General features: G+C 36.8%; 1 protein-coding gene across 1 annotated transcript in view; it reads left to right on the top strand.

The window, feature by feature from the left end:
- mfr (misfire) overlaps positions 1–22,287 on the top strand; it is a 426,204-nt gene that overhangs the window by 381,861 nt on the left and 22,056 nt on the right. The window contains exons 24-25 of the mRNA XM_067152717.2: positions 7,062–7,380; positions 9,373–9,611. Coding sequence (XP_067008818.2) covers positions 7,062–7,380; positions 9,373–9,611 — 558 coding nt within the window. The remainder of the gene's footprint in view (positions 1–7,061; positions 7,381–9,372; positions 9,612–22,287) is intronic.

Here is a 22,287-nt window from a genome sequence, read left to right on the forward strand (position 1 = left end):
AAAAATTGGAAGAGCATGTGAGCTCTTTTTGATATTTGTGTAACTATGAGTGGTGCCTTTGGAGGGTTGGAGCAAAGTGCTCTGTCTTGGGAGATTTCTCTCCTTGTCTATTAGCGACGCTGTAAACTTGTACATTTAGAGCTCAAAGCTCAAACCTATCTGTGAGTTTTCTTGTCTTCAGAATTATTATTGTACCTGATATCTTGTTCTTTTACTAAGCGAAGAATTTTGTTTGTTAATATTTGATTCCCTGAAAAGAAATATAACCTTTATTTTAAAATTTTTTATTAATTTTTGACTTTCATAGATAGACCCATTCAACCCACACCTTCTTTGACCTCTCTACATTCCACAGATACCGCAGAACAATCATAATTGAGAAAGGTAGTAAATTATATTTTAAGTTTATCATTGATGGCTGATGTGTATGTTTAATTAGGAGCTAGTGAATTCTGTTTGTCTGTGTGTAGAGGAGAGTTGTAAAAAGGATCGATGGTTGATGTGTAAGTCTTAAGTTAAATAAGATGGGAAGAACTGCGAGAAGATTTGGAAAGAAAACTGTTTGTATGTAAGTGTGGTGCTGCAGAATAATGGATTGTTTAGGTGTATGTGTGTTAAGGAGGGGATGAAGTGGGTAGTGTAGTAAAGGAGAAAGGATGGATATTGTGGAAGTATGTAATAGAGAGTTAGGAGAGATAAACTGTTATATTTCTGGTGCAGGAGGCCTGGTAGTAAGATTGTGTATGCGTGAGAGATACAGCTCACGGGAATAGCGTGATAGAGGAGTGCATGACGTAGTAAGGGGAGAGGACCCTGACCCATCCCAAGGAAGTTATGCTTAAGCATGCCTGCATGTGGAGAAAGAGGAGGGGGAAGGAAGTGCGCTGGCAATGGGTCAGAGTAGGTGTGACATGTACATCGGGCTGAAGAGTGTCACAGGTCACGTGATGATCCGGTTTCCGCCACATGTGGCTTGCTACACAAGATAGGGAAGGATACATATGGTCAGCTAGAGCCGGTGAGATATGGTATGTGTTCTCATGAGGCGAGGCTGGTGGCGGCGTCTACAGGTTGGTTGGCTAGTTTTCCTTACCAGGGCAGATGCCGCGACCAGCCAACTATTTTAAATTAGTTTTAGGTGCTGGATTAGGTAGTTATGTGATTAGAGTAGTTTCAAGTGCGGTGGCATCCTGCATATGTGCTGGCTATCCGCACATGTGTGGGATGATACTGAGTAGATGTTGAGGTAGTTAATTAGTTTTAGGAGAGGTAGTGGCTATTTTCTTTCTGTCTTTATTACCTGTAAACCGATGGTGTATACTATGGTGGGAAATAAAGATATGTATGTTTGGAAAGTCACTCCTGTAATATTTCATTTTTATTTCTAGTTACTGCTCCATTTGGAAGTTCTGTTGTGTTGATGGAATTATTGTAATTTCTTTTGTCCATTTTTTGGGATAAAAAATTCAGTTGCTTGTTCCAAGATGTCTTGCTAATCTATATCCAGTTTTCAGAGCCTTCTTGTGAGGTACCTCTCTACACTTTAACATTGACTTGGAATTTGCTTCTCTCCACTCACATTTACTGAACACCCTTGTTTGATCTCTTTCTGTTACATCTGCATATATTTATTTTTTGAATGCTCTGAATTCAAACGTTCTTTACAACATGGTTTAGCTATCAACACAAATATAGCTCAGAAAGGATTTTTAAGAAACAGAGTTCTACTAGAAGACTATGCACCAATCAAATTGTTACAGTTCTTGTGTCACTGAATCAAAATGCATTACTTTCATCAAAATCCCCTCTGTGACTTTTGTGCCCATTTTAGAAGCTCCCTTCAGATTCGTACCGCTATTGTATGTATCTTTATCCTTTAGTTCAGATGTGTAATGTAACGCCTAAATTGGGAGGTAATTTAATTAATTAATCAATCAATCCCAGAAGAAGAAATTCTACAGTCTTTCACTCAAAGTGGGGCCAGCCGGCCGGCTTAGGACAGCAGGAAGAAGGGCGACCTGAAGGTCAGACGAGCACCTGGCAATGTGGAGCTGAGATAGTTGCAACGCAGAATTTGCCAAGTAAAGTTAACTTTGTTATTTGGTTAATAGCCTATTTTAATTTATACGTAGTATAAGTTTATAATATGTGTGCATGTTAGTGGTCATTGTTTAACTGTTATTGTTTTAAAATTTTATTACATGTTATTGCTAAGTGTTAAACCCTATTGTTTCAATAATGCATCAAACTGCGTACACATTGCAACAAGAGATTTTCATGTACGACATATATGTATTGACAAATTCCTGTAGAGAACTTAGAAGGTGGTACATAAGAAAATTCCCAGGTGCAATTATTCCAGTTAGAGAAACTGTAAGACTTGTGAACAAATTTTCAAGCACAGGTTCAGTTCTTGGTAGAAAGCAAAGAGTAAAAAAGTGTGTGCTTACTGAGGAGAAATTATGCGAGGTAGGGGAACATACTCCTAGAAAATTGCTTAAAAAACTTTTGCAGGAAACACAAATTTCTATTACCTCCATATGGCAAGTTAGGAAAATGTTAAAATTTAAACCATACAGGATCACTGTTGTTCAGGAGTTGCATCCACCTGATAATGACAGCAGGGTAACTGGGTTTTGAGGGGTGTTGATGATGGGGTTCTAGATCCAAAATTAAAATGAAGCATGGTTCCATTTAAGTGGACATGTTTCAAGTCAGAATAACAGGTTTTGGTCTTCAGAAAAAGCTGAAAATTGCATACATGAAACACCCCTACATGATGTGAAAAGGGGAGTGTGTGCAGCAGTAACTCTAGACAGTATAGTAGGGCGTATGTATATTTTCTGAAACCACAATCACTGGGCAGAGATATGAAGATGATATTCTTGTTCAATTTTTTCAAACAATTGACAAACAATGAATGCTAGTCTGGATATTTCCAGCAAGAACCAGCAACCACACATACGGCTAATGAGTCATTAAGTTTAATTGAGGAAATTTTGGACAACGGGGTAATTAGTTTGCGATTTTTATTTATGGGGAAAATTGAAAAATAAGGTTTGTGCAACAAACCCTTGCACTCTAGATGAACTCAAACAAAATATCAGGAGATAAATTGAAGCTACATCGGTAGATGAAGTAATGAGAAAATAGACGATGCCAGAAATGTGTTTTTTAACATCTCCTGTGACAAGGTGAGTAATCAATGAACGTAGGTTTTCGTGGCTCATTGTCTTAACACAAAGAAATAAATGAACTGGATTAAAGCCACTATATATATATTTATTTAAAAATAAAGCCAAGCTTTCAGCCAAATTGCATTGGCCTTCATCACGGAATGTGAAGTTTTGCCTCCGGCAGTGAGCAAAGAAATTCTCTGAAGGAACGTGGAAACCATGCCCGTACTATCCACGGCCTACCCCACTAACTGGACTCAAGGATCGTGGCGCTGTGCTGTGGTGGTTGGGAGGGAAGTTACTGATGCACCGCCCTCTGTCGACAGTTTGAGTGCGTCCCACTGTGCCGTGGTGGTGTTATGCATGTATTTCTGCAGTGCAGGTCTCCGTGTATTTGATAACTTGAAGCCGTCTTCCCTGTGAATGTTATTTGGGCGCAGCTCTATATCCATGGCTTCCCTCACAAGATGAGCATAGAAGTCTTTTACAGGCGCGATGACCTTCGCCTGGTCCAGGAGGATTTCATGGTCTGTACTGTAGAAATGTTCTGCTATGGAAGACTGGCTTATAGCGTTCTCCGTGGAGAATGAAAGAGAGACATTCTTTACCGATCTGATGTGCTCTTTCACTCCGGTGCTAACAAGCCTTTTTGTCATGCCAACATATGAACAACCACAACCACATGGAATTTCATATACACCCGGTGTTTCAAGACGTGGCTTCTCTTTGACTGGTCGAAACAGGGATTTGAGCTTCCAGTCTGTGGTGAAAACTGGAATTATATTGTACTTCTTAAGAATGCGCCCTATTCTGTCAGTTATACCTGCCACGTAAGGAAGGAATAGTTTTTCCTTTTTGCTGTAGTCCTGGTTGGTACTATCCAAGTTAGGCTCCTTGATCTTCACAGCTCGTGTTATGTCTCTTGACGTATAGCCGTTTTTCTTCATGGATGTTGTCAGTTCTCTCAATGCACTCGAGCGGTTATCATCGTCTGCAACATTATTCACCCTAGTATATAACGTTCGAAGAAGAGCTGCTTTCTGGCACGAGTGGTGATGTGAAGACTTATGAAGGAATCTTTCAGAATATGTAGGTTTCTTGTACATTGCATGGCCTAGTGTACCATCGTTCTTCTTGTATACTAACACATCAAGAAAAGGTAATTTACCTTCATTTTCTACTTCCATTGTGAACTTGATCTTACTGTTAATTGAATTTAGGTGCTCCAAAAATTCATTTAATGTTTCCCTTCCATGTGGCCAGACCGAAAATGTATCATCCACTTAACGATAGAAGAACTTAGGTTTCAATGGCGCTGTTGTTAATGCAGTTAAGCCAGTCTGCCTTAGCAGAACATTTCTGCAGTACAGACCATGAAATCCTCTTTGACCAGGCGAAGGTCATCGTGCCTGTAAAAGACTTCTATGCTCATCTTGTGAGGGAAGCCATAGAGATAGAGCTGCACCCAAATAACATCAATAGGGAAGACGGCTTCAAGTTATCAAATACATTGAGACCTGTACTGCAGAAATACATGCATAACACCACCACGGCACAGCGGGACGCACTCAAACTGTCGACAGAGGGCGGTGAATATGTAACTTCCCTCCCAACTACCACAGCACAGCGCCACGATCCTTGAGTCCAGTTAGTGGGGTAGGCCGTGGATAGTATGGGCATGACTTCCACGTTCCTTTGGAGAATTTCTTTGCTCACTGTCAGAGGCAAAACTTCACATGCCCTGATGAAGGCCAATGCAATTTGGCTAAAAGCTTGGCTTTATTATTAAATATATATATATATATATATATATATATATATATATAGTGGCTTTAATCCAGTTCATTTATTTCTTTGTGTTAAGGTGAGTAATTGTTTTACTTGTGTGCTTGTTATTTACGGGCGCTCTCTCGGCCCAAAGCTCAGTGAGTCACCCTTCTACCTGCTGCACTTTGAGTGTTCTTCATTGTATTCTCTACTCAGTGAGAGCAGGTTACATTCTCATGAGTTGTAATGATAAAGTGCAGCTTGAAATGTCTTTATCCAACAACATCTGTGTATTGTTTTAATTTGCAAAACCACTTCCAACTCCCTATTTATAATAATGGCTTGAGTGGCAAGGCAAATTGGATTGAGGCCACAGAAATGCACCAAATAATTAAGAAATCCTATGAGAAGAATAAAGCTCAAGAAATTTCAGTACCGTACCCAGATGTTGACCATACTGAGGGAAAATGGTACTGAAAGCAGGTTATTACAAAATAGGTATTATCAAAGGACCATCACCATCACTTATATATTTTATGATTGTTAATCAAGTGTTCCATTCTCCTCCCATGAAGTAGGTATGAGTTCTTTATTTACGTTTTCCAAATTCTAATGTTACGTCTAAAAGTGTTTCAAGTTCCGCCAGCAGATGGCACACAGTTTTGTCTGTTCACATTACATTTTTGTTTCCACCTCAAAAGTAGGTTCAGTTTAATCCTCAATGGTCTTAAAGACACTTCCTTCTCCAAAACTTTACCAAACACAAGAAACAGAAATTACTAAACAAACTTCGACTCTGTGCTCATTTGTGTTTGTATGCGCGGCTGCACTTTTATATTCCTTGGTTGCATCCTGTGTTCATGTGGGTCTCATATTCTTTCAGCGCACCCCACAGAGTACGGATAGTGTGCATGCCTGTCACCTGGAGGCCCCAGGTTCAACTCTCGGCCAGGTAAGGGACTTTTACCTGAATCTGAAGGCTGGTTCGAGTCCTAAGTGGTTACAATTAGTTGGCATCCCTGGTCTAGAAAACCAAGAATAACGATCGAGAGGACTCGTCATGTTGACCACGTGACATCTCGTAATCTGTAGGCCTTCACAGTCTGAGCAGTGGTTGCTGGGTAGGCCAAGGCGTCTGGGTCCTCCTTAGTGTTGAAATATAAAAGGGATACAATCCACTGTTCATAGAGTTCTTCACAGGCTGTCAGAAGTGCACACTTTACAGTATATTCTACCCTCCTTACTTTCGGCAGTTGGTACATGCCGCTCTCTGCCCCTATGTGTGCAGAGACTGCACCTGAATGCCAGAAAGCTCACACCTCCACAGTAGCTCTGCAGTACTGTAGAAAATGTACTTATGCGTAAAAAGCATTTTAAAAAGGAAAAATAGAACCGTACACAGTAATTGGAACGATCACAAAAGAAAATTCAGCTGTTGCAACTAGTCACACTTGGAAGTTGTGTCTGTGTTGCATTACTACAATATAACCACACCTTTGTTACCGGAATATTCTGTAACCAGCCCAAGTCATCAACAGGACATGGTAGTTATCTCTGTTGCCAGCAAAGCTCTTGACAAACAAAGTAAAACACATGTTGTCTAAAAGACAGTATGCCACTAATTAAGGGTTGTGTCTTTTATTTTTTTATTTCACCAACTCAGGCTGCTCTTATGGTGATAAATTTTTTTAATGGCATGTGCCCTCCGAAGAGGCCGAGCACAGGTCTTTCGAGTTGACGAAATGAGAATGGGGCCCTACTTGTGATGAATTCTAATGCTGAAGACAACACACACACACCCAGCCCCATAGCTATTGGAATTTAACAATGAAGGTTAAAATCCCCGACCAGGCCGGAATCGAACCCGGGACCCTCTGGACCAAAGGCCACCACGCTAACCATTTACCATGGAGCCGGACCTTATGGTGATGATGCGATAAGACATACTAGGACTGAGAAGGAACCGAGTGCATTTATCTGGTGTGAAAATGGGAAACCACAGAAAATCATCTTCAGGGGTTCGACCCCACTTGAGGCCAGTCACCTCCGTTACTGCTGCAATTACAAAACCTAACCCGTCAACAACAGTAGTCTTATAGTGTGTATTTCTGTTCACAGGTCTGGAAGAACACATGGCACTGGCAGTCCTACACCGGTGGCATGAATTCCCGAGGGTGGGATGCACATTAGTACCAGAGCACATAGAGACAAGACCGCTCTATAACCCAGACAAGCCTGGTATAGAGCAAGGGAAACTTGAGTTATGGGTGGACATGTTCCCAATGGACATGCCATTACCAGGTCCTCCTCTAGACATCTCGCCGCGCAAGCCTACGGCCTACGAGTTGAGGGTCATCATCTGGAACACTGACGATGTGGTTCTTGAGGACGATGCTTTCTTCACGGGTGAGAAGATGTCAGACATCTACGTAAAGGGGTGAGATAGCTACAGAATACTGTATCATGTGTTTTATTTTTACTTTACAATGGGGACAACAGCACGACTTCTACACACTGTAAATTTTCAGATTAAATCATGGACACATGACAACAAGTTTACTTTATTGAAATATTGGGTGTTTAACAAATTCAGATTTCAAATAACTGAACAAAACATTCTAAGTCTTTTGAAATGGATTTAACCAAATCATTACAACCTTCTTCCTGATTCTGCCACTAAGCCATGAGTTGCATGACCTCGACTGTTACTTCTATTGTGTTATAGACATTACCTTCTTATTCTTCTGCTCAGCATTTTCCCCATTCATGATTTGAAGGTCTTGTTACACATCTTAAAATAGGTGTCCTGCCATAATCCACATGGCCTTGTTCCTCCAACAGTTCTAAGGAGTCTACCCTCATGGACCTTCATGACATTTGTAATGTATAGAGCAACAGGTGACATGGTCCAACTGAACAGTGCGTGAACACCAAAATCCCTCTGCGATGGTATTGTGGTATTATAAATCATTCTCAACATGGCTAGAAATTTGAATTTGTATTTTGACAACATGTTTCTCTGAACAGACAACTAGAATACTACTTCAGTACAACAAAATGTTCCATTATATGGGATGTGAAATTTAGAGTGATGCTTTCACAGCGCGTAACGGCTATGTCAGAAAACAAGAGAAAATTCTTTACGTTTTGCTTTGTTCTCCTTACCATTGCTCTCGTGAGCTCCAGATAAGATGTTCCTTATTCCATCATGTGTGCATTTCAAAGTGGAACAATGTGATAGAAGAAATCAATACAAATAAAATGAAATCAAGAAGGAGACTTGGCGGTGCCCAATAAGAAACGGCATCAATGCTGCCAATGTCCCAGAGCTAGAAAGTTTTCTAGTACCAGTGTACTGATGTCAGACACTACGAAAATTGAGGTATCAAACTTATTTCGCATGCCCTGGAACGTGTCCTAGCCAGTTACATGTGCCAAAATTGACTTGGATTCATGCACGGGTTTTCGAACAGTGATGCAGTTCACACTTAAAATAATATGTGAAAACTACTGTGACTGACGGAAGGATATTCACAGGACTTTTATAGATCTAGAGAAAGCCTATGACTGCATCTGAAGAGAGCAGGTGTATGAGGTATAATGTTGCAGACCCTGAACAAGTTGGGCTGCAGTATACTGTACTGTTTTCTTGGATGGCAAACTGCTAACTATGACAGAGAAATTCAAGTCTCATTCATTAATGTGGCATGGGCTAAGTGGAGTCACCCGGTCAAATTGCTCTTCTGTATGGCTCCAAGTGCTGGACCAGGAAAAGATGCAAAATGAACACCTTACAGGAAGGTCACCCCAATCAGAGAGAGGCAGTTTCGCTGGTATGTTCGTGTAATGAGACACCTCGTACATCGCAGAGAAACAGGAAGGCGAAAGATCTATTGATCTACCTTACAGAAAGAAGGTAAATGAGGAATGCCTAACAGAAAGGCACTAATATAGCCAGGAGAAAAGAGGAATCCATTACTTGTTCTTGCTAGAGTCATCCATCTTGCTCTCTTTAAGCCTTGTACTCTCACATTCCTTACTTGTGCTTGTGTCTGCATGATTAGAATGAGCATTAAATGTAAAGCAATTTTATAACTCAATAAATCAGAAAACCACTGTTCTTAAACAGAAACATCTTCCTCATTCATCATCAATGTTAAGAACAATAATAAAGAATTGTGATTCACTTATTGCAAGGAATGGAAAGTAAAACTTGGAAGGATTTTAGTTGAATGGCTCCATCTGCCCTAAAACTCAACAATATCCATAAGCAGACCTATCATTCATGGGAAGGCATATGAATTGAACAATGAATTTTCTGCATTGAACAGTTGGTTTGACTGATTTAAACAAAGAAATCTTTTGTACCTGTTATACTGTACATGCCACGTGCAGCTCCTGTGAAGTAATAATATAATTTGTTTTGCAGCTGGTTGAAGGGGCCTGAAGACTGTCAGTGTACTGACATTCACTATCGATCTTTGACCGGTGAAGGAAATTTTAACTGGAGGTTTGTCTATCCATTTGACTACCTCGTGGCGGAAGAAAAGATAGTCATTTCGCGCAAAGAATCTCTTTTCTCTTGGGATGAAACTGAATGTAAGATTCCTGCAAGACTTGAACTACAAGTATGGGATGCTGACCACTTTTCCGCTGATGACTTCTTAGGTAAGTAATGTTCGCCTTAATCATTATGTCTGGCTCTCCCATACCCCCAGATATGGATTACAATGTTGCCAATTTTAGGAGTGGTCTCTGTTCTTTGACAGTAAGTAGGTTACTTGTTCACCACTACTCCATGGCCATACTGCTGCTGTGACGTAGAATGAAGGACACCTCCGTGCTGGGTTCCCTGTCGTAAAAAAAGAGTGGAGGTAAAAGAAAAAGAGGAGTCATGTTCTGAACCAGACATTATCCCCTTTTCAACCTGATTCTGGAATATTAGAGCATTTCAGAGTAACAATTTGGGATACGGCAATAAATGATACAACCTTTAAGGGAAGGAAGAGAGGTCAGTAAACCTGCTCTCTTGGGTGCTGGATTTATAGGTTATAACTTCTGGTTTAGAAGTAAAAAGAACTCTGTTCATATTCAAAAAGCACACTTAATTTGATATTGTGTGATGTGGCGGTTCGTGCATGAAGAGCTTTTGGGTACCGCCCCACCGCCTTTTCAAAAACATTTAATTTTATTTCATTCTGTAATTGATTACATAAGGAGACATACGAATGTAACGAAATCAAACTGCTATTGAGTTATACAATGCTATATTTATGATTTCAGCTGTAAACATTTGTTTTCTATTCTCAAGGAAATGGCAAACACTTTCAGACCATGGCAGCTGTCCAGCAAGCACGATGTTTTCTCTTAAGTCGTGAGGCACTCAGACTGTGGCAGCAGAGCTGTCAGTAGGTCCCTAGAGTTAACAAGTGTGTGGGGTGTGGGAGGATCCTGGAAGGACAATACAGGCTTGTCAGAGGAGGGACAAGTGCAGGCAGGTGTATGGTCTGTCTGGCAGAGCCCTCAGTGTGTCCCTAGAGTTAGTAAGTGTGCAGGGTGTGAGAGGAGTCTGGAAGGAGAATACAGGCTTGTCAGAGGAGGGACGAGTGCAGGCAGGTGTATGGTCTGTCTGGCAGAGCCCTCAGTGTGTCCCTATAGTTAGTAAGTGTGCAGGGTGTGAGAGGAGTCTGGAAGGAGAATACAGGCTGTCAGGGATAGGAAAAGTGCAGGCGGGTGTAAGCACTGAACGGCAGAGCCCTCAGCAACATTGCCAATCACTTTACAATATACCCCGTCTTTTTCCCCCATACCTTACATTAATATTGTTGTTAGATTAATTCCAAAACATTTTACAAAACAAAGAATTCCATTATACAATCCAGTTCTATAAAGAAGCTACAATAAAGATTCAAAATGTTACCATAACGTGACGGCGCTATTCATAGGGTGGTGAAATTGTTAAGTATGTTGTCATGCTTTGAAATTTGAGCATGGAGAGAGAAATTCAGGAGTACACAGTTTATTTGTTTCCATGAATACTGTTATAACCACTTGTGATCGTGCAGTGCCATAGTAGTTGGAATTGCATTAGCTGTTAGCCTTTTAATGTGTCTACATTGTAGTGTAGTTAATTAATGTTGTAGTGCAAGCAGCCAGTGTCATTGTATTATTATTATTATTATTATTATTATTATTATTATTATTATTATTATTATTATTATTATTATTATTACTATTATTATTACTATTATTATTATTATTTGCGTATGGACCCAATGGATCACACAAAGCTCTAACAATTCTGTTTTCTGAGTTACCAAACAGCTCTCATCCTTTCTCCATGGATCCTTTTTCGTTCTTCTGTCCACTTTGCTCCAGTCTTCTTTTTCACTTTGTTCTCTGGTTGCACTTTCAATCCATTAATTTTTTCCAGTACCCATGGAATATTTTTTAGATGTTCTATGTAGGTGAGAATCTTGCGTGTCAGTCTACTTGCCGGCAGTCTGCGGACGTGCCCATAAAATTTCAGACGTCTTTTGCGGATGTCTGCTGCAATGTTGGAAAGCTCTTCTGTCACTTTGCGTGACCTCAGTCTATATCCATTTTCTGTTTTTCGGGGGATTATTATTATTATTATTATTATTATTATTATTATTATTATTACTCTAAAAGTATCGTGGTGCTGGTCAGTGGAAACTGGACAGATTGTGGAAGGGAAAGAGATGGCGGCACAGCCTTGCCAGAGTAAAGTGTCACAAACTGCTACTGATTATGTGTTATGTACGGTACAGTACATACTGGTAATATTTAGGGCAACTATTAACAAAATACACACTTCAATTAAGAACACAGTACAACTGTATTAAAGATGTTACTTCATGTGAAGAAAAGCTTTCTCTTATAATCCATTCAAAAGAAAATATCCTCAGTATCAATGCCACATTCCTCAAGCAGGGAAGTTAAGAGGAATCAAGTACATGTTACGTGTGTGCAATAGGCTGAAACTCCACACCAATAAGTGTAAGTTTCACATGAAAATGGCTAAGATAGTAATCAAATCAGCTCCATAACTGCTCCAAGAGATACAAATAAACTTACCAGAAAAAAAATATCTGATTACTTGGAAGAAAGGAAACTAAATAGTGGTTAAATGTAAATTATAAAGAAATCGTCAAAATCATTGTTGTTGCTGGCTTACTGCACTCATACTTCTGACGACTGATTGCAGTCAATACGGTATCTGACTGAGTAGACTCTACATGCCTGTGACACTCTTTCTCAAACAGATCATTCAACAGCAATAGAGGCTGTTTGGAACCAAAGCGAGCTGTCTTTGGCAAGTGTGTCCTAGGTTTGAGGGTTCATATTCATGACCTCCATGGTTTGTTTAAGCCGGTCTTTGCAACGCTTCAAAGTTGCACCATCAGGGTCTTGAGCTTGAGGAAAGTTCTCCTTATAGGAATTACTGAGGAAGCTTGCTATTTCACTGTTCATGCTTTTCTCAGTAACGGCAAGATTGGAGACATGGTTCTCCTATTTAATATTTAAGACTGAATGAAGTTTGTGTTTCTGAAAGCACTCACAGCGATACAGTTTCTTATCCACCCAGTAACAATGCGACGATGATTATATATGAACTGTTCGCTCTTTATTCCTGAAGACTCGGCTGGATAGCTAACCAAATGCCAAGCTGGTCATAGAGAGTCTTCTGAGGTGCATTGTTTAGACAAGATGCTCCTGAGGTATGAAAAGTGTTCTACCTGCTCCAGAGGCAAGTCCAACACAGGCCAGTCCCTGGGGCAGGTTAGGTAAAAATCTAGGATTTTTGTGTATTGATGATGAGGCCAAAATGATCAGAAGCAACACTTAAAACTACCGACTGACTCTTGTAGCTCCTCAGGTGATGTAGTGTCATCAACATACTGCAGTTCAGTGTAATCTCATCAAGTTGAAGAGATCAACTTGTGAAAATTTAAATTTATAATTCTGCCTTTACAACACTGCAATTGTCTTTATTAATAAGACTATGTACCTTAAACTACACTCATGATACATGTTTCATCCTCTTATGGGACATCTCCAGTCACACATAAAATTAAGTGGAAATGTAACCTTTCTGGTGTACACAAACAATTAAAATAATAATAATAATAAAAGTAATGAGGGAGCTTAATAATTTTCAGATGCGATCAAATAATATCAAAAACATACCCATGATTAGCACATGAAAACAACGGAATGTAACAATCAGGTTGGGTAACATGACTACTAAGGAACAGAGATGGGAAGCGGTAGGGACCATACCCAGGTGGTGAGAAGGTATTGCTGGGGAAATGAAATTAGTGGTGATTCAATTTGAATACAATTTACTCAAGTAATAATGATAAAAATAACATTACTATCGGAACTTACGCAAATAATAATATAAATAGAAGATATTACAGTTGGAGCCATCAATGACGCAAGTTTATGTTAACATAAATTTAAGACAAAACATCACACTGAACTCACAAACTTCACAGTGCTATTTTTGAAATAACATACAGAATTAATTAGTTAATTTAACAAGCTAACTGCATTGAAACGTAAGAGTACACACTCACAAGGAAAAAAGGAAAAGCTGAAAATAATTAACATCTTAGCACAGAGCCCGTTCAGGAGGCAATCTTTTCAAAAACACTTCTGAATAAGGAGCTCATCCTGAATGAGAATATGCTGAGAGGAAACTGGATTACACGAGGCAGCCCCGGGGAAAATTAAAATTTACATATTTATACAATTTACAAGCAAAGAAAAAGGTGATTGAAATTTTTACATATGAAAACAATTTACAAAATCAAAAGAAAAAGGGAACTGCCTCTAAACTAAAATGATATGACTAGCCGCAAGGGCTAAGTCATGTGAAATTAAATTTGGCAAATAGGAGAAAACTGGGTAAGCTCTGGAGATTTAAAAAAAATTAAATTGAAAACTACATTTGAAAATTACTACCCAAAAGAAGAAGTAGATAGTGCTTACCTAGAAGGGGGGCCAAGAGCTCAGCGGCCGGAAACAACCAATGAGCGTACCCGGGTTTCTTGTATTCGCCAATAGAGAATGATTTTATTTTGGCCAATAAGGGCCTAGAGAAAACTGCTGACCAGAAACCGAGCATAGCTTCGAGAAATTTCCATTTTGATGCAATCAGAAATCCCTCGAAGCATCCTACCAGACCTGGCACGTGCACAACATTGTGTCCCAAATTTTTGTATCTTAGCTTCAGATGCTCATAAGACTTACAGTGATATAATTTTTCACAATAACCAAACAAACTGAAGAAGTAGAGCTGTTAAGGATCCAACCAGCCTTAGGGCTGAAGATTGAACATCAAAGAAATTAAATAACCCTAGATATCTTTACATACAGAAAACATAAAAAAGAAACAAGTTCAATATTACACAAGTCAATCTTTCAATCTAAAGAGTAAAAACCAATTTAAGCATTTTACGCACTCAGTCACTTTCTTTTTAGAGTCCAACAAATAAACAAATAAAGATACAAAGACAACACAATTATTCTTCTTTTCACACAGTCCAATTTTCCAAGGTCAGATAAATATTTTACAATCACTACAGGAAGTATGGTAAGGACACATTAAAATTAGTGAATAAAAAGTCTGTGAGTCTTGTGACATGGCCTATTAGCGTCTTGTTAATCTTGAATCTTAAAATACACAACATGGACATGATGTGAACGATGAAGTCCGGTTATTGCACAGGTTAAAATGTCCTTACATGTGTGGATTGATTGATTGATTGATTGATTGATTGATTGATTGATTTATGTATGTATGTATGTATGTATGTATGTATGTATGTATGTATGTATGTATGTATGTATGTATGTATGTATTTATTTATTTATTTATTTATTTATTTATTTATTTATTTATTTATTTATTTATTTATTTATTTATTTATTTATTTATTTATTTATTTATTTATTTATTTATTTATTTATTTATTTATTTATTTATTTATTTATTTATTTATTTATTTATTTATTTATTTATTTATTTATTTATTTATTTATTTATTTATTTATTTATTTATTTATTTATTTATTTATTTATTTATTTATTTATTTATTTATTTATTTATTTATTTATTTATTTATTTATTTATTTATTTATTTATTTATTTATTTATTTATTTATTTATTTATTTATTTATTTATTTATTTATTTATTTATTTATTTATTTATTTATTTATTTATTTATTTATTTATTTATTTATTTATTTATTTATTTATTTATTTATTTATTTATTTATTTATTTATTTATTTATTTATTTATTTATTTATTTATTTATTTATTTATTTATTTATTTATTTATTTATTTATTTATTTATTTATTTATTTATTTATTTATTTATTTATTTATTTATTTATTTATTTATTTATTTATTTATTTATTTATTTATTTATTTATTTATTTATTTATTTATTTATTTATTTATTTATTTATTTATTTATTTATTTATTTATTTATTTATTTATTTATTTATTTATTTATTTATTTATTTATTTATTTATTTATTTATTTATTTATTTATTTATTTATTTATTTATTTATTTATTTATTTATTTATTTATTTATTTATTTATTTATTTATTTATTTATTTATTTATTTATTTATTTATTTATTTATTTATTTATTTATTTATTTATTTATTTATTTATTTATTTATTTATTTATTGGGTATAGAATGTCCCAGCGAGCTAGTGGCTCAAGGAGGGACTGCCCTTTGCAATCACAGCTTGGCAGCTTTAAGTTTCATTTAACAGATAAGGCATGGGCCTACATATATAACAAGGAATATTTACAATTATTAATTTACATCATAATATCATTATTTTACATGGAAAAAAAGAAGATATTTAAAAAAAAACTTAGGTGGAAAAATAGGTACACAGTGGTTATCGATTTATTCTCCAACATACTGTTCAAGGAAGTACCTGCGTACTTCTTTCTTAAATCTGTACAACTTATTGATTTGTTTTAATTTGGGAGGTAGATTGTTAAAGGCTGTGCTTGCTGAATAAGAAATGCTTTTAACACCATATTTGGTAGTGTTAGTGGAATCTTTGTAAAACTGGTTTGCTGATCTTGTGTTGTGGGTGTGAATGTCCTTGCTGTATCGTAGTTTTGTATTAACAGAAATCATATTATTTTTATACCTGAGCATAAATAAAGCTTGAGAATATTTAATCTGGCATTGTACTGGTAATATGTTTGTTTCCTGAAAAACTTCCACAGATGGTTTTAGAAAATCATATCCATACATAATTTTTAAAGCTCTCTTTTGGAGTACTTCTAGTCCCTTTATAGCTTCCTGTGTACAATTTCCCCATATTATATTCATGTACATAAGGTGTGAATGTATGAGGGAGGTACCGGTATATATGTTTCTTAAGTGTTGGTTGTTTATTCCATAGTCTTTCAATCTTTTTAGTACTCCAATTACACTAATAATTTTTTTCCTTACATTTAAGATATGCTCATTCCAACTTAAGTTATTGTCTAAAGCCAGGCCTAAATATGAAATCTGCTTTACTCTTTCAATGGGCTCATTGCCAATTTTTACTACATTACAGGTATTGATAATTTGTGTTGGTTTATGAAATATCATGTATTTTGTTTTCGAGGTGCTTATAACTAGGTTATTGTTGTTCAGCCATGATGTTAGTACCTATGTCCAGATCTTTTTGCATATACTCCATAATCGTTTGTTCACAACTGCTGTCATAAAATATAAATATATCATCTGCAAACAGGAATATCTTACCAGTAAACTCAAGATAACCTATATCATTAATAAATATTAAAAACAGTAATGGTCCCAGCACTGACCCTTGTGGGACACCATGTTTAACATTGTAGATGGGCCCTTTAGTTTCATTGATATTAACATATTGCTTCCTATCAGTTAAGTAATTTTTAAACCACTCAAAGGCTATTCTTCTAATTCCTGCATTTGCTAGTTTATTAAGTAGTAGGATATGGTTAACTGTGTCAAATGCCTTTGCAAGATCTATGAAAATTCCAGCTGCTATTTTATTACTATCTAGTGCATTCTGTATCAGGGACACTATGTCAAAATCAACTGAAAGTGTACTATGTTTGGGTAGGAAGCCATATTGAAATTTGAAGAAGAAATGTGTTTTTGTTAGGAAATTCAAGACTTGTTTTTTTATTACTACTTCAAGTACTTTTGCTAGCGAAGATACTATACATAGTGGCCTGTAATTACTGGGGTCACATTGTGTTCCTTTCTTAAGAACTGGTACCACTCTTGCAATTTTATATTTATCTGGTATTACTCCTGTTTGCAATGACAAATTAATTATTTTGGTGAGCAAGGGGGCCAGATGATTTACACACCTCTTGAGGAGTATGTTATTTATTCCGTCATCTGTGTGGTTATTCTTGCTGGCTAGTGCTTCTATGATTTGTGCAACTTCCTTAACATCTGTTGGCCTAAAGTACACAGAGTTGCAGATCGTATGATTAGACAGCAAAGGTGTGTTACATGCACCAAGATCTTTAACCAAGTTTTCGACTACATTAACGAAAAATGTGTTAAAAGCTTTACAAATATCTTGGCTAGAAGTGTGGTGAACATTTTCATACACAAGTTCTGTAACTTTTGGTTTATTATTAGTTCTCAACAAGAGTGGCTATGCAAATTAAATTAACCATATTGTACCAGTTCTTGAATGTGTACATAAAATAGTGTAATATTGCTGCCACGTTAAAATAGCTTCTTGTGATGAGTTGAAGAAAGATGGACTTGAATGATGCAAGTTGAACTTGGTTGTGCTGTTGACCGTATGGGCCTCCTTTGCCGTCCTGTGCCGCCCACCTCACATCATGTTCATGTTGTGCTACTTTAGACGCTAATACACCACATCACAAGAATCACAGACTTTTTATTCACTATTTCTTCTTTTGCAAGTGGCTTTGCATCGCACCGACACAGATAGGTCTTATGATGACAATGGGATAGGAAAGGCCTAGGTATTGGAAGGAAGCGGCCGTAGCCTTAATTAAGGTACAACCCCAGCATTTGCCTGGTGTAAAAATAGGAAACCACGCAAAACCATCTTCAGGGCTGCCAACAGTGGGATTTGAACCCAGTATCTCCCGGATGCAAGCTCACAGCTGCATGCCCCTGACCGCACGGCCAATTCACCCGGTGGATGATTTTATGTCTGACTGAAGATGCCCCATAAGAGGACGAAACATGTATCACCAATATAGTTTAATGTAGTCTCATTAATAAAGACGATTACAGTTATGTAAAGGTGGAATTATAAATTTAAATTTTCACAAGTTGATACTTTTTGACAATACGGGCTCCAATATGAAATTTATCACACGCAAAGTTGAAGAGATCACATGGAGATGCCTAAGTTGAATCCTTGCAAGAAGTTTAGGAGCTATGGACAACACAAACATAGCATGATAGTTGCCACATACGCTATGAATATGGTGATGACTAGAGCCCGGATTTCCATGCACTGTCAAATCTCAAAATATGCATGCATTCATGCACTATCATGTGGCAAAACATGCACAATAAACTGGAAAATATGCACTATCAAAATTCAGTTCCTTTTAAAAACACTGAACAAAAACTACCCTAATTTCTCCAAATTGTCTTGATTTAAGCTCACCCGTTCATCAGTCAGCACATTCTTTTTACGTCATGAGAAGTGATAGATGCATAATTCAATGAAGAAATTTGGAGAAAGTGAGGTCAAATTGTTTGTCTTTTGCATTTTCACCACAGTACGTCTTTAAAAATGGGAGCTGCCTCCTTCCATTTTTGGTTTCCAGCAACAATAGAAGGTTTAAGATGAAAAAACTGTTTTGTTTTAATAACCTGACAAAAAATTGCCCCTCTCATACATTTTCATTAGAATAATAAATCCTTTATAAGCTTGACGAATTCAAAATCACAATATGAACGAATTAATTGGTTTAATTAGTCTCTATCTGCTGCTTCTGCATGCGATGATTGCAGACAAATTTGAATGTCCTCAATAAGTGGTAACGATTGCGTGTGACGAGTGAGAGTTCCGGGTAGGAAAATCCAGGATAACAGCGAAAGAGGGTTCGATGCATAACCCGAATTTTTAAGCTGCTACAGTATCTCAGTAACGCGGGCCACAGAAGTGCGATACAAGTTTTGTTTTGTTCGTCTAACGTAGACGAAAAATGAGCCCTTTAATGATTAATGCACACTTTACGGTTCAATTTATAGCAATGTACAACTGTAAAACAACTGTAAAGGCATTAATAAATAAATAAAATAAATAAAACTGGGACACCTTATTCCTAAGAATTAGAGATCGACGTGGGGCCTTCCGTCATTGTTTACTGAAGCAAAAGATAAAGTGTTTGGTTAATTGGATTATAGTACCTGTACCGTATGTAGGCTACATAGGTACATAGGATGCCAGGAATACATTCCCTCTGTCTCTCAATAACAGACATACTGTACCCTATAACGTGAAAAACTGTCCCAAATTCTGCAAACTAACATTCAGAAAAGGCACTATGATGTAAGTTAACAATATATATATATATATATATATAAATGCGTCAAAGTCAGAATATAAGTCATATTATGCAATATTAAATGTCCAAATATTCGCTATTTTATCCAAAATCTTCCAAATATGCATTATGCATGAATTTTCTCCTAAAAATGCCAAAACATGCAAACATGCACGGAAAAAGAACGGTTATTTGGAATTGTTAGGCCGTAAAACGAATATTTGCAAAGTTTGAGAAGTGTAGCTAGCTTATTTAAAAACACGCATTTGCATGGAAATCCGGGCTCTAGTGATGACTCTTAAGCTCAGGAGGTATTTGCTGAGTTTCCCAGATTAAAACGATTTACTGATAAGCCTTCACATTGGAATGTTGTCTGGTCCAGAGCAATCATAAAAATACTATATTTCTCTGAATCCAAGATGACCCTGAATGCAAGATGACTTTTCCCTTCAAAAAAATTAATCAGACTTAAAAAGTGCTTTGTAAAATCATATGAATGCCTTTCTTGTAGAGTACACATTTTAGACTATCTTTGTCTTCATGCCAATGTCGAACATTGGCTTTAGTTATGCCGTATTCTTTTGTGGCTGCACAACTCTTCTTTATTTCTGCAGTTTTAATAACCATTAATTTAAAATTACATCATAATATTAAAGAGAACCCATTGAAAATTTGCTGGCAATATCTGTTTCACGCATCTCTACAATACGACAATCTATCACAAAAATATTCCTGCTGTCTATGAAACATCAGGTACAACTGGCTGCCGCTACATGCACATCTTTTCAGCCGACTTGAGCGGCTAGTGTACGTTGGATGTCGTGGTATGGCCCTCACAAATTCATCTTCAACTTCTTTGAAATGTCCTTGTTGCGGGCTACAGAATACATCTTTTGTACAGTACACATCTTTTAAGCTCATTCAAGTTTAAAAACTTGATAATATATCCGTATTGAACCGAGAATAAAATAGGAAGAAAATAATGGGTCCACCTTTTCAATACAAAACAATGCTATAATATTAATTACAACACTTAATTATTAACTGGGGTCGGTTTCAACGCTTATTCTGCATCATCTTCAGCCAAAAAACAAACTACGATATATTATAGAACTTATTGTCTCAAAACCTGGCTGTTACTATGTAAGGCTAGAAGGCCAATAAGTTACCCGAGTTACTTGACTAACTACATTGAGATTTTATTTCAGAGACTGGCTGTTGATGAGACTAATGGGCAACGGTACACATAATCTATCTCCAAGTAATCCTATCAGTTAGTTTACAATGTATTTGACTCTGTGTGTAATTATATACAAAAATAAGTGTTATAATTGTACGCAAGCTTAGAGCTGAATCTGATCTGGTCAGAACATTCAATTATTGTCATCAACTCTTTAATCTTATCACAAGGAAATTAAAGTTAGCTACCGGTATCTCCATTTGCTTACAAGGAGTGTGTGAGTAGGACGACTGGTCTCAGATAAGGCGTCCAAAAACAATACAAACTCATGCTCCACACATGGAAATGAGTTATGCACTCATAAGCATCATCATGTGCAATGTTAATCACAACTGTAAGTAGGTGATGTTTAACCTCACTCAATCTCAATCTCATCAAAGTCAGTGACATGAGGTTCATCTACTCTGCCCACTTTTCACAGTTCCCCACAATAAGAACTGTGTTCATTACTGTACATTGGAAGCCAATGTCAAAACTAACATAATAGAGTAATGGTAAACAAGCCAGTGACAATGCATTGAGGAGAGAAGAACCACATAATGAGGACTTCATTAATATACGAGGGCTGAGTCATAAGTCATGGCAACTATTTTTTTTTCCTCGCAAACAGGAGACAACATGGAAAATCTAAGATATGCATTTGGAAATATAGGGCATGTACTTGTGCAGAATGGCTGAAGACAAATTCTGACTTTAGGAGATTCTGTAGGAAAGTGACAGAACACAGGCCATTGGTAAACATTGTTTTTTTATGGTATAGACAGCAAATGCAAAAGACTATGTACAAAGGACAGGTCTCCAGTGGTTACAGACCTTCGAAATAATCACCCAAGATTTCCACTTTGCGTTGCCAGTGGCGGGGCAGGCGCTGAATACCATTCGCTGCATTTTTATTGCTAACGTGTGACATATCTCTACAAAATACTGTTACAATGTCCTCTTTGTTAGCAAACCATAGTCCACGTAATGGCATGCACACCTAATGCTTCCCGCAGTTCTGCATGGCATTGGCGTGCATTTCTGATGCGGAGAACTGCTATTTTAATATATGATCGTTGCTCCTGCTTGTTGACTTCCATTTTGTGACGTTCTCACACACACACTGAACTTGGGGGCATGCTTAGACCCACACTGTTGTTTACGTACACCATCTAGTGGCATCATACACAAGTACATACCGTACATTTCCAAATGCTTATCTTAGATTTTCCGTGTTGTCTCCTGTTCGTGAGGAAAAAAACGTTGCCATGACTTATGACTCGACCTACATAAGTTATAACATTTTAACAATTATTGGAAGAAGTTTAAACTTAAATGGTTTTTCACTTCTCAGTAATATTAATCAATTCATAAATTATTATTTAAAAAAGTGTGTGATTGAAAGAATCAAGAACAAAACATCAGGTGTAATCTGTTATCATATGTTTTCTTCTAAACTGTATTTATTCACAAATTATTTTTGACAGACTACAGAACCTAACAGAAGTGTGTGTCACTT

Source organism: Anabrus simplex, chromosome 8, assembly GCF_040414725.1.
Source record: "Anabrus simplex isolate iqAnaSimp1 chromosome 8, ASM4041472v1, whole genome shotgun sequence".
NCBI classification, from domain to species: domain Eukaryota; kingdom Metazoa; phylum Arthropoda; class Insecta; order Orthoptera; family Tettigoniidae; genus Anabrus; species Anabrus simplex.